This window comes from Uloborus diversus, chromosome 1, assembly GCF_026930045.1.
Source record: "Uloborus diversus isolate 005 chromosome 1, Udiv.v.3.1, whole genome shotgun sequence".
Classification (NCBI taxonomy): domain Eukaryota; kingdom Metazoa; phylum Arthropoda; class Arachnida; order Araneae; family Uloboridae; genus Uloborus; species Uloborus diversus.
In genome coordinates, this window is record NC_072731.1 from 238042098 (window position 1) to 238055342 (window position 13245).

Below are 13245 nucleotides of genomic sequence, written 5' to 3' on the forward strand. Positions count from 1 at the left end.
CCACGTGTGGTCGAGTTGAAAAAAAAACTCCACATTCATTCGGGGGTGAGCAAAATGGAAATTAAGGTCGATTTTTGAGTGAAAATTTTTTCGCTAATACAATACTTCCTTTTTTGTAAAAGGAAGTATAAAAGACTTCGAGGTGCAGAACCCCATTGTATGTTCAAATTTTGTACCAAATTTCAAAACTAAGCGCTATGGGTTCTCCTGGGCTTCGGGCATAAAACGAGCTGATGTGTGCATCACATGACTTCCTTTTACTCCAATTTAAAGATAATAGTGCCGAATAGTGAGCAAAAAAGCACTTTAAATACTTTCATTCCAAGTCTGTTGCGAACCGAAGCAGAGAAAACGTTTTATACAGATACATTTTCCCAATATTGGCAGTTTTAATGTGATTCAATGGTTAACTCTCTAAATGTGGCCAAATTGAAACCAGATTTAAAAAATAAATAAATAAATAAAATAAAATAAAGATTTTAAAAATATCGCCAAATTTGTCGGCGATATCTCGCCAAGTGTCCACCAAATCATAACACCACTTGAGTTCACATCGAAATTGACAATGTTTTCTCCCAAAAAAGTGGCAAAAGACTCCCTTTGGAGCATCCAAATACAACCAAAAAGGGAGGTGCACACCTAGACCCCACTAGGAGTCTACGTACCAAATTTCAACTTTCTAGGAAACACCGTTCTTGAGTTATGCGAGATACATACACACATACGCACATACTTACGTACATGCAGACGTCACGAGAAAACTCGTTGTAATTAACTCGGGGATCGTCAAAATGGATTCTTCAGGTGTCCATACGTTCTTAGGCATGTATCCACGTGTGGTCGGGTTGAAAAAAAGAATCAATGTTCATTCGGGAGCGAGCAAAAGGGAAATTAAGGCCGATTTTTGAGTGAAATTTTTTTCGCGAATACAATTCTTCCTTTTTTGTAAAAGGAAGTAAAAAGAAAGAAACAAACATCGTCTTCTAATGTATAAGAAGACTCATTTTGCTTTGGTAGATTTATATATGTCCTCTCTGATATGCAATATTAAATTTGTGCACATTTCCATCTTATTTATAAGCACATAACATGCACCATACTAAGCATTTAAATGTGCAACAAATCATCTTGATGAATGATCTCTTCTCTTGTTGGAAAATTCAAACTTCATACAGTTCCGGGAATATGTTGATATCAATGTGATGGATTGCGTTTCGATCGATTCACGCGAACATTTGTATCGAGTTTCCTCGCTCCTGCTCATAATAATACATTACTTCTTGTAAATTTTTCCATTAATTTTCCTCACGAGCTTTTTTTCTTTCTTTGTTTATTGTTATTGGTTTTCCAAAATTTTTAAATACAAATACCCTGCTAATTTTAATTTGAACATCTGACGGCTGGAGTTAATTGGATGACATTAAGGATTTATCATACATTTTTAAAAAAGCTACTTATGAATAGAATGCGTTATTATTGTTATTTTATTTATTCATTTTATTTTCATCCTATTTTATTTATTCATTTATTTATTTGCCTGAACATTGCTCCGCTAACTTACAAGACATAATTTGCGCATACTTGCCAAGATTTCAGTTTGATATTGAACATGGTTGACATTTTGTGCTTTTGATTTTACTATATTACCTATCACATAATTCAGGATTCCAGAGCGTGAGACCGCGAGAATCGTGCACTTTTAAAAGAAATCTCGCTCGAAAAATATTTTGATTTGGCACTTTCTTGCGATTTTGTCACGTCTGATTGAATAATAAGATTTTTTTCCCCAATTCGGAAACTCGATGAGGGTAGTTTAACCGAAGTCGGATCTTAGACCCTATGAGCTATTTTGCTATTCGGTATATGCTTCCAATTCTGCCTTAGTCTCCAACTATGGAACGGTACTTTATTGCTTTATAGCGAAGGGAGAGGCTTTTCCTCATACAATTAACTTCGTAGATCAGATTCTGGTCCATACCCTAAATAACCCAACCAGCGACTTTTTGTGACAATACAAAGAGAATAAGAGAAAATTCTTGAAGCACTTGCTGAGAAATCACTGATGTTTCCTTTTCCAGAATGTCTCCGTGAGCGTTTCTGTTCTCACCCTCACATTCATTTCCGTGGACCGCTGGTACGCCATCTGCCAACCTCTCAAGTTCAAGAGCACAGCAGCACGTGCCAAGACCTCCATCTTGCTCATCTGGCTCATCTCCATGTCCATCGCCCTCCCGGAAGCCATCGTTCTGGACACCAGGAAACACCCCCTCCCGGTGGACACCCTGTACCTGACGGATTGTACTCACACTTGGAGCGAGGGGAGTACCAGGATATACCAGCTCTTTCTCATCATGGTACTGTACGTGGCCCCTCTGACCCTGATGGCTTTCACGTACTACCAAATCACTCGAGTTCTGTGGAATAAAAACATCCCGGGGTCCTCCGAGAGTAATCACATCCCATCGAGGATTTGTAAGTAGCATTTCGCTTAATAAGTCAACAGACATCTAATGTAAAAATTACTTTTACTTTTAAATCATGTTTGATATAATTGGCCAAGAGTTATGGGAAATTTAAATGAGAACTTTGACAACGGGGTTCCTTTTTTGGGGGGGGGGGAGAGGATGATTTTTTAACCTTGTTTACTACATGATTGAACATCAGAATTCAAATACAAGTTTAATTTAGCGTGGCATTTTTTTATCAAACAGTTTTCAATCCATAGGGAGGGATATAATCCTAATCATAAGTAATTGCTGCCAGTCATATAAGATAGAGTGAGGCATATAGTAACAATTATGTTTTTATTCCAATATTTTTTCAGAAACTATCAGATACCTAATCGTTAAAAACTTCGTGTCGTTCTTGGTTTTCTTTTTTTCGAGATTTTTAACCCTCTAGAACGCGCGCCATGAGCAAAATACTCGCACCAATTAAGAAAAAAACTTTGTTTTACTTTGTTTCATTAAATCTTTTATTTTTTTGTAAGTATTGTTATTTTGTATAACATGTTGTGATGTTGAGAATAAATAGAAAATGAAATATTTTCAACTAAAAATACTTTTAAAGCATTGTTGAAAGGAAATAGGTGGTGAGGGAAAAATTCTGAAACGTGCTAGTTCTCAGGTCACTCATTTTTTCGAGAGTTCTGGTGCGTTAAAAAGATATTTACATCATTTTAAAAAAATGATGAAATTTGTTGACATGGGTCGTATGGGAGTGGGAGGAGCCAATACACTCTTCATAAGGCACATCGTTTTTTTTTTTGTTTTTTTTTAATATTTACTTGACATTTTACATTTTTAGCTTCTACTTTTCGTCATGTGTAGTATGAAAGATCGCTTTTGTACCGTTGCAAAAAAAAGGGAAATTTTCTTTCAGAAAGCTTGTTGATATTGTCCGTTTTTCACAAGAAGGCACTTGACTCCTCCCTTGTCACGTGGTATCCGATGATTCTATTTCGCTGCTTTCGGCAGTAGGTATATTCGGATCATAGCATTTTGTTGTGAAAGCAGCGGTTTTTAAAATGCAAGAATAACTAAAATGACAACAGACAAGTGAAGCAAGTGATACAAAGGACACTAAGACTTTTTTGCGCATTAAAATGCACGCCCAAGTTAAGGTTGTCTGCTTGTCTCTGTTAGAAGAGCGTGGATTGCGTATCGATCACCCCCGCTTAAAATGGAACTCTGCGTTCAAGAGGGAGTGGCGAAGTGCCTTCTCGTGAAAAACGGACAATAGAAACCTTTTCTCTTTTTCAAAATATATTTTTTCTTGAGTTCTTGACTTTTATAACCTTCTTTAAAATCTTTGGTGGACATGAACATCTGTGTTTAACAAGTATTTATTTGATATTCAATTAGGACATCTAGCAATTTTATAGAATTTAAAAGTAGCACATCCCTAAGTGGTTTCTCTTGAAAAATAACTTATATTACCATGGGCACCTACATAGGGAGGAAAGGGGGGCTTAAGCCCCAACCCCCCTAGAAATTAGAACTTCATTGCTTTTAGTGCTTTTTTCTTTGCAAAAATGTAAAAACATTTCTTCTCGAGCCATTAATGAATATGTTATTAAAAATGTAAAATTTTAATAGCTCTAATCTGTACTGAAATAGGTTTCAATGGGGAAAATATCTGAACCCCCCCCCCCCCGCTTAACATTTTGCGTTTGGGCGCCCATGTGTATTACACATAATGTCTAAAAGCTAATTCAATGTTTAAACATAAATTTTTTGACAGCATATGGCCTCTTTCGTGTTAGAAGGTTGCTTTGATAATCTTCCTATTCAAAATTGTATCACTTCCAGCGTTTACCTTACATCATTGACTATTCCGCTTGAATAGAATTCTTACCATAAAACTATAATAAAATCCTATCTGAGATGATAAACAGCATTTTATACCCCATGAGTTAAATACTGGTAAACGATGCAAAACTATTCACAATTATTTGAATAGCTACACAGAAATAATAAACAACGTCATCCTAACCGTAACAAATTCCACCAATGTGTTTATTTCTTCAAAACTTCTTGAATGTGATTTAAGTTACTAAAAACATTATCTACCGAGACTGAAAATAAAATCCATAAAGATGTGTCGCCTTCGCACCTCTTAACTATTCAAACTACTATTACAGGTAATAAATTGGGTCCAAGGCAAGGAGCTGTTCGTGCGAACAACACAAGCTGCGAAGGCCAGATAAGATCTCGAAGAAAGGCCAGTAAAATGTTAATGGCTGTTGTCGTCATGTTCACACTTTGCTATCTTCCTGTTCATCTGATCAATGTTTTGCGGTAAGTGAATTTTTAAAGACCAATACGCCATTTCACTAGCAATTAACATACTTATTAAAAAACAAAAATACCGTAGCCCCTAGTTAACGTTTGTCGGAAGACAAAGAAAAAGCGTGATGTGACCAAAAACGCAATATAATTAAGGGGCCATTCATTAATAAAGTAAGGATGATTTTGGCAATTTTTGACCACCCTCCCCCATGTAAGGGTACGTAAGATTTTTCAACCCCCCCCCCCCTCATTCTTACGTAAGATTCCATTTCGTTTTTCAAAATGATAAAATAACAAATCTTGGAATCGTTAAATCACTGGAATTGTTATTAAATTCACATTATTAAATTAAATCTTTTGCGTAAAGAAATATATACTGAAAAGTTAAAATATAGTACTGAACGTTTTTCCGACATTATTTTTGTTTTAATGCAATATTAATTTAAAAAAAAAACACGCCATACACAGTGCGACTCTTTTATTATATTTTACACTATTCGTTCTTCGTAAAACAAATGAAAAACATCTTATCCTAACACGTTTCTAACCTTCCAGACGCAAATGGAACATAATCTCTGCCAAATGTCTTTTTTTTGACCGCTCGATTTCTAATGTAAAATATCGACTTGGAAAATATTACGTAAGAATGAGTTTGACATCCCCCCCCCCTCCACCCTAGTAAGAGTACGAAGAGATTTTTCCAACCTCCCCTCCCCCTCGGGACCCTTACGTAATTAATGAATGGCCCCTAAGCTCATTAAAGACTCAATTGACAATCAAGTTAATGATGTGTGCTTCAACAATAAATTTAGTTAATTCCTTTTAAGGAAAAAGTTTCTGGATGAAAACAGCAAAATAAAATTATCTTACCTAATGAAAAATTAAAAATACTTCAATTGTTTTTTGGTGAAGTAAGAACCTAAACAATTACTGCAACAAATTCAGAAAAATTGAATACAGTAAAACCTGTCTACACAACGATACTGTTGGAAATAAAAAAAAATATTGTTATAGACAGGTTATCGTTATAAACAGTTTGATTATTTATGCTGACATTTTCCTAGGACAAGGAAAATATCGTTGTAGACAGGTTTATTGTTATAGACAGGTTTCACTGTACATCTTTTTTTATTTATTTAATGGCTAAAAAGCAGGGTTGGCAAAAACCCAGGTTTTTTTTTAAAAAGCCCATGGTCCAGGGTTTTTTTAAAAAAAACAACTAAAACTGCGTTTTTTAAAGAAATGTGTTTTTTTTTTTTTTTGGGTCTTTTTTAGGGAACATGTGGGTACTTATAGCATATTGTAGGGTAAGTATATGGACAAAGCACAAAAATTGTCTTGGAGTGGAAAATTCTGAGTTTTCTGAAGAAAAGTATAAAAGATGACAAAACCCAAGAATGGTGAAGTTTCAGATTTTTTAGTTTCCATGATTATCAACAATTAAGGCAAAGTTACTCCTCGAGTGGTAAAATCTGCTCGTTTTTAATTACTACATTTTTTTCCTGAATTTTACTTTATTGTATTTCATTTTGTTATGCAAAACTACTGTAGAACCTCAAGTAGTTTAAATCCCTTTTTACTAAATTCCAGCTTAATCAAGACATTTCTTTGAGTTTTATGTTGCCTGTTTTTCTATTTATGTGTACAGAGTAAGAAATATTAAACTTTTTCGCAAGATAATGAATATACTGTACATCCTATTCTGTTTTCTGTCCGACCGTTTGTAATAATTGTTAATTTCTAAAAAATATACCTAGTTTATTCGAGATTTGGGACGTTTTGGTTTGCAGAAAAAAAAAATTCACATGAAATCCTTTTAACTAGAATAGTTTCCTCTGTACAATCTACAAATATTGAGAAAATCAGACGTGACAGGACTTAGTCAAGATAATTTGAGTTATTTATTGACCAGTTAAAGAAATAAGTTATATATATATTTATTTAAAATCTTTGAGTATTTTTTAATGCCATTAAGAGTTAAAAGAAATACTATTAAAGTTCAAAATTCATTTTTTATGTCCATTGTCTGTGGTGAAGAACAAAAAAAAAAGTTTAAATTGTGAAAGTATTTAAATTAATTAATTTTGTAAAAAAAAACTTCTCAGAAAATTTTTAAAAACCCAAAAGTGGCCTAAATAATGGGTTTTTTTAAATGGTTTTTTTTCAAAAAAAAAAAAAAACATTGGGTACAACCCAATTGGGTTCAATACGGCCAACCCTGCTAAAAAAGGAAAAATAGAATGATCCTTATTAAGTAAAATCAAATTTAAAGCTTTATTTAAACTTTTACTACCTTTAATTTGTCTGGAGACAGATGGAAAGCGCGATTTATTAGAATGAATGATATAACGAGGTGCGATATAATGATGAGATGCTGTAGTGGAACTCTTTTACAATATTCCTAAACAGTTTAAGGATCCACAAAATTTTCATGGCGTACATTTTCGAAATTCACCGCAGAAGGATAAAGTAATGGGTCAGAACAATATTAATTTAAATCAAGGGTTCACAGCCTGGTGGTGGTAGGCGGAGGACGGGAGCTGAAGAATTTCAAATAAGGCTTAAGTTTTTAAGGAATAAAAATTAAAACACACTATTATTTACTCAACTTTATGCAATGTAAATATTTTCGACATTCTCGCCGTTTTCTGAGTTCAGAATCAAAATTTTCTCTTTTACTAAGAGTAACATCGCAACAACCAAACCCGTCATTAAAAAAAAAAAAAAAAAAAAAAAAAAAAAATCAGGTTATAGGGAAGTTGCAACCTATTAAATGTTCATATTTTGGTTATTGGATATTGTTAATTGAACCTCAAAACTAAAAAATTCACCATCGCCGAATTTTAAAACACTATGATTGATTTTTAATGAATTTTTAAAAATCCACGTGCAAAATTGCGCTCTTCTGAAACGTCACGAGCTTACGTCACAGGGCACTAATGAGCAGCCTTCCGCCGAAGATCCCTTGTTTTCGCTACGGATATTTTGAGCGCGCTGATATTTTTATTCTTTAGAAATTCAATAATCCTTTTGAACACACTATGGGAGCCGGATTCGTTAAAGCACAATCTAAAAAATCTTCCTCAAGTAACATCAATAATGATATTCGAATATTTCCGAGAGGATGAGAGGTTTAATGTTCCAGAAACGCGAGGAGTTAAATGCGAGGAGATAAGCCTTTTACGTTTCGTCTTCGAAGTCGAATGCACACCCTTCGGTTTCTCCCCTATCGGAAGAGCGCATGACGTCACTTCCTATGACATTTGACGTCACAAGCGCTTGAACTTTAAAAATTAATTTAAAAAAAAACTACTTATCGTATCGCAAAAAAATTTTCACCTATGATGTTCATACTTGTTACTCTATCATATAAAAATAAAATTGAAAAATCGAAAACTTCCCTAGTTCTTAAATAAAAGATCAAGATTAGATCAATTGAAGATAAATTTGAAACGCGAATTAAGAAGTCATTTTAAATTGATACTGATATTATTTAAAGAGATTGTAAAAATTATTACAAGATAGTATATACAGCCGCGTGTTTGGTGGATGTATTCGCTGCTGTGCGGATACATTCGCTGTGGGCAAGCGCATCTCACGATAATCATTCAAGTTCTTACTTCTCACTTTTAATTTGTTTTAAACTGATACTGTTTAATTAATTTGTAAAAAAAATATTAATAGATGGATATACGCAAGCGCGTAAGGCGAATATATTCGCTGTTGCGCGGATACATTCGTTGCGAGCACGCGCATCTCGCGACAATCATTCAGGTTCTCCTTCTTTACTTCTAATTTGTTTAAAATTAATATTGCTAATGTAAAACGTAGTAATCAAAGCTAGATAACATAGACGGACGCACATACATTCGCTGCAGTAAGAAAATATTTGCTGCTTTGTGGATATATTCATTGCGGACATGCGCATCTCGCCCATAATCGCGAGTAATGTTCTAGTTTTCCACCTATCCTTTTTTTTTCCTTCTGTTAAAAATTACTAAAATGTTAGTTCTTCCTTTTCTCCTATGCATCAAGTGGTGACAACTGAGCAATTCTTTTCATGTGGCTTTATATTTCCTTTTTTTTTTCTCTCTCTCTCTTTCTTGCACCCCACCTGGCGCAAGCGCCGCGCTTTCAGTTTAACACTGTGAAAGAAAAGTTTTTTTTTTTTTTTGTTTTTTTTTTTTTTTTTTTTTTAAAGATATCTGGAACGCAAATTAAACAGATTAAATACTTCAAAAAAAGAATTTCTTAAGTACTTACTGATAGTTAATTACCCTAAATCCGACAACCACGGACTTCGCCGAATTTCGGCTCGCTGTTAAATTAATTTAACCTTTGGGGGGGGGGGGGACCCCTGGACCTCCCTAAAATCCGCTACTGCTTATATTGACCACATATGGTGAGGGGGCGTGACCTCAAATCGATTTTCAAAGGAGATGGGTGCAGAGCCTGAAAGCTTGAGAACCTTTGGTCTAAATCGATAAGGCTGTTTCATATAGGAAATTCTACAAAATGTATTCTAATAACTACAACAAAGATGACCATGCGACAAATGAGCCATGGTCATGGTCTCGGCTAGTTACTCTCAACTTTTCTTCTGCATGCCAAAAAAAAAAAAGAAAGAAAACAATAATAATGATAATAAGGCCAGTTCATTCAGTATGCGCAGGGGATATTTTGATGCATATTGCGAAGACTTTTCCTCAGTTTTTCAAAATATTTTCTTGTAGAACGTCTGAGCTAATCAAAGCATGATGAAGATCGAGATCACCAAAATTCCTTTTAGTCTTGAACATATAATAATTTATCAACAGTGAAAATAATTTTGAAGTATAGCCTTTTTGTTCCTAAATGAATTTATTAACTTTTTTTACTGTATTTATTTATTTTTCTTTACAACTAGATTTCATCGTATATTATTTTTTACAGGGTATTAAGTGGTATAAAAATTTAAATAACACAAAAACGTCTTCGACCCCATATTTGTGACTTAATGCGAAAGTTATACTTAAAATCAAAACAAAAAAAGAACATAAAGGATTTGAAGGAAATTGCTTCAAGTTTGTCTGCACTCATTTCGAATTATTTTTGCAATTGATAGACTTGCTGCAAAAAAGAGATAGCTCCAATTTAAATGTTTTCAAAAGGTTTACAATAGAGTGTAAAACACTCTACATTGAACTTTTCAACTTTTTTCTTTTTTACATTTTAATAACTCCTCTTGTACGCTTTTCAACACAGTTATACATGAGAAGTCATTTTTTTTTTATTAATTTAGAATAGGATTTGCTATTTTAAGCTACAATGCAGAGATTTTAAAAATTAAATTTAGAGCTTTCTCTTCTTCGCAGCAAGCCCTTTAATTTACATTCTACCATTCATAAAACGATAATCCTCTATGATGGTAAAATAAACATACAACAAATCCCTCGAAATCCTCTTAACGACATTTTACAGTACATAAAAAAGGTTTATAAATTAACTATTACAAGAAGTAATTAATTCCCTTTAAGAATTGAACATTTCCAATAGTTTGAATTCGTTCCATCAAAGACATACATTCACGTCCCTGTAAGTCCATCCAATAATTCACGTAGGCAACAAATATTCGCGATCTTTATTCCTTTGTTTGGTTTCTTATGTATATTGATTCCAACTGTTATTTCCGATAAAGCACAGACTTTCATGAATAAATTCAATACCTGATGCGAGTTAGGATTTTTTATCCATTAGCTTTCTAACGATTTGATCACACAAATACGGGAGATTTATTTTTCCCGAAACCCTAATTGATGCATTTTATTGAAGACCGAAAAAAGGCACCATTATTTTTCAGTATTAAATAAAAAAAGATTTATTAATAAGCATTTTCTTCAAGGTTTTCCTTTCAAGACTGGAAAAAAAAAAAAAAAAACGGATAACGGGCCGTTCACAAATGGAGTCGCACGCTATGAGGAGAGGGAGGTTCGTAAAATTGTGATAAGAGGGAGGGAGGGAGGTGGCAACAAGAAACGTGACATCACTTTTTTTTCGTAACAATATGCTGGTGAAAAAAAGCGTGACTTGTGTCAAGAGTAGACTTGCCAGATTTCTGAAATGCTCAACCCGAATGTCTCCCCCCCCCCACCGCTAGTATTGAAAAGGATACACACCTGTGAGTGTTTTATAGGGCAATTTATTCTCAATGCAATGAATAAATGGTAACTAATTATGAAATGATGAACCTAAAACAAGAGTAATAAAAAATGACTTAAGTAGATAAATTTTGAACATTTCACTTCTTAGATGTAAATTATTTACAATTTATTTTTTAGTGAGAAAAAAAATTTGAATGAGGAATAAACAATTGAATGATATTTACATATACTTTTCATTTTATGGGACTTTTTTAAAGTCTTTTTTGGTTTTAATCTTGTTGTAACAAACTCACAGGCTAATCCAGGATTAATTTTTCCATTCAATGTAACAAATGATAAATTATTCATCTAAAATAATCCGTCAGAGTTAATTACAGTAAAACCTCGTTAAGTCGTCACTCAAGGCACCAAAAAGTTTTGACCACTTATGCGGAGTGACTACTTATGTGGAGTGGGAAATTAAGGAAGAAAAAAAACAGCCTTACAAATATTCATGAATAGCAGTAGAATTATGAGAAAAACAACAGCTTATGTTATCAATGTCTATAAATTAGTGCAAATATTGAAAAGGGGGAAAAATACTAATGATAGTTACTTTGTTTTATTTTTTCTTACTTATACATTACTAAATAACAACAACTTGTTTTAACTTAATACAATACGTTAATGCAATTGTTCAATGTTGACTGATGAAGCTGTTGCTTATGTAAAAGAACAATCTTTTCTAATATACATCAAGCTTTAAATTCTTTGTTTGTAGTTCCTTGAACGGATGTTGAATACTGACTTACTTTCTCCAGGTATTAAATTTTGCATGTCTTGCTAAAAAGAGTTTGAGTCATACTTTTGGCACTCAGCAGAGTCACAGCAAGAAGTATACTTTGAATGGCCAGAACCGAGGATTGAGATTTCAAGGAAAAATGACTATCAAACTGCCTTTCAACTAAGTCTGACACTACTTTCTAAGATCCGATAAGGAAAGGGAATTTTAGAAAACAGTTTTTGTGTGACTAGTTAACCGGGTAATATAAAGTTTGGTTGCCAGTAAAAGAAGATCATTTTACATTACTGTGAATGAGACCTTTTCGGGACCAAAGAAAAATGACCACTTAAACGGAGTGACCACTTAACTGGTCGACTACTTACTGAGGTTTCACTGTACTTTTAGACCATTTCGGTCATTTAATCAAATTTATCGTTTTCCGGAACGTGAAGTAAGCTCTGAAACACCAGGATTTTTTCTGAAAACCGGGACGTCTGGCAAGCCTAGTCAAGAACAGGGGAGAGGTAAGGTGAAGTGTGACACTTTGTGACAAAGGGGGGAGGGGCTCTACTTTTTCGGAAAAAAGTGTGAAATCATTTATAAACAGCCCCCAATGGATTCCATTTTAATTTTAAAAGCGTTTCCATCTCGTTCAAAGGACTTTTTTGTCGATATTTCTCTGAAAAGTTAATATAGGAGAAGAAAAAAAAAATTCCAACTTTAAACAAACAATAAAAATTGAAAAGGAGAGATATAGTTTAAGAATCAAACACCTATTTGTTTGAAATTTAAGTACAAAAAATTAATAAATATTTTAAAAAAAAAACATAAAACGATTTAAAGCAGTCTGTGTTGGGATTGTGCGCTTTGAATCACAATAATATAAACCAGCAATTCTCTACCTCTGAGGCTCTAGGCTCCCCTTTGAGAAGGGTGGGGCACAGGAACTTTTTTTTTAATTTTGGGTGCAAAAAGTGTGTAGAGTGGTGGGGAGAGGCTCAACGGAAAGATCTAAATGGGAATTTTTGTTACATCATGTTTTCAGTTGCCAACATGCTTTGGTCGAAACAGCATCACGCTTTAACTGTGGAGGTGTAGTTTTCCAACAGCCGCTCGATCAGAATGGGGACTTAGACTGGCCTCCACGCTCACCTGATTTAGCCCCCTGTGACTATTTCCTGAGGGATTATCTGAAGTCATGGGTTTACAACGAGTGTCCATGAACCTCGGAGGACCTGAAGAACCGCATCTAAGCCGAAACTGTCAATATACCAGTCAACATGCTCCAAAGAGTTGACCAAAACTTCCGAGTTCGACTGAATCAATGTATTGACAATGGAGGACAACACTTACCAGATAGTTATCAAAACAGTGTGAAGTATAATCTCCCATTATGTGTGACAGGAAAAAGATAATAATAAAGAGTTTTTGTGTGTGTGTGTGTGTGGGTCTTAAAATTTTTTTATTTCATTTTCAAAAAAGGAAGTTCCAGCCGCCCCACCCTGTACAATCAAAGTTTGAAACTGAAACCTGTTGCTTAAAAATTTGAAAC

General features: G+C 34.0%; 1 protein-coding gene across 1 annotated transcript in view; it reads left to right on the top strand.

Annotated features, from left to right (window-relative positions):
- Nucleotides 1–13245, top strand: part of LOC129234209 (orexin receptor type 2-like) — a 53215-nt gene that overhangs the window by 35220 nt on the left and 4750 nt on the right. Inside the window, exons 2-3 of the mRNA XM_054868132.1 lie at nucleotides 2079–2472; nucleotides 4643–4799. Coding sequence (XP_054724107.1) covers nucleotides 2079–2472; nucleotides 4643–4799 — 551 coding nt within the window. The remainder of the gene's footprint in view (nucleotides 1–2078; nucleotides 2473–4642; nucleotides 4800–13245) is intronic.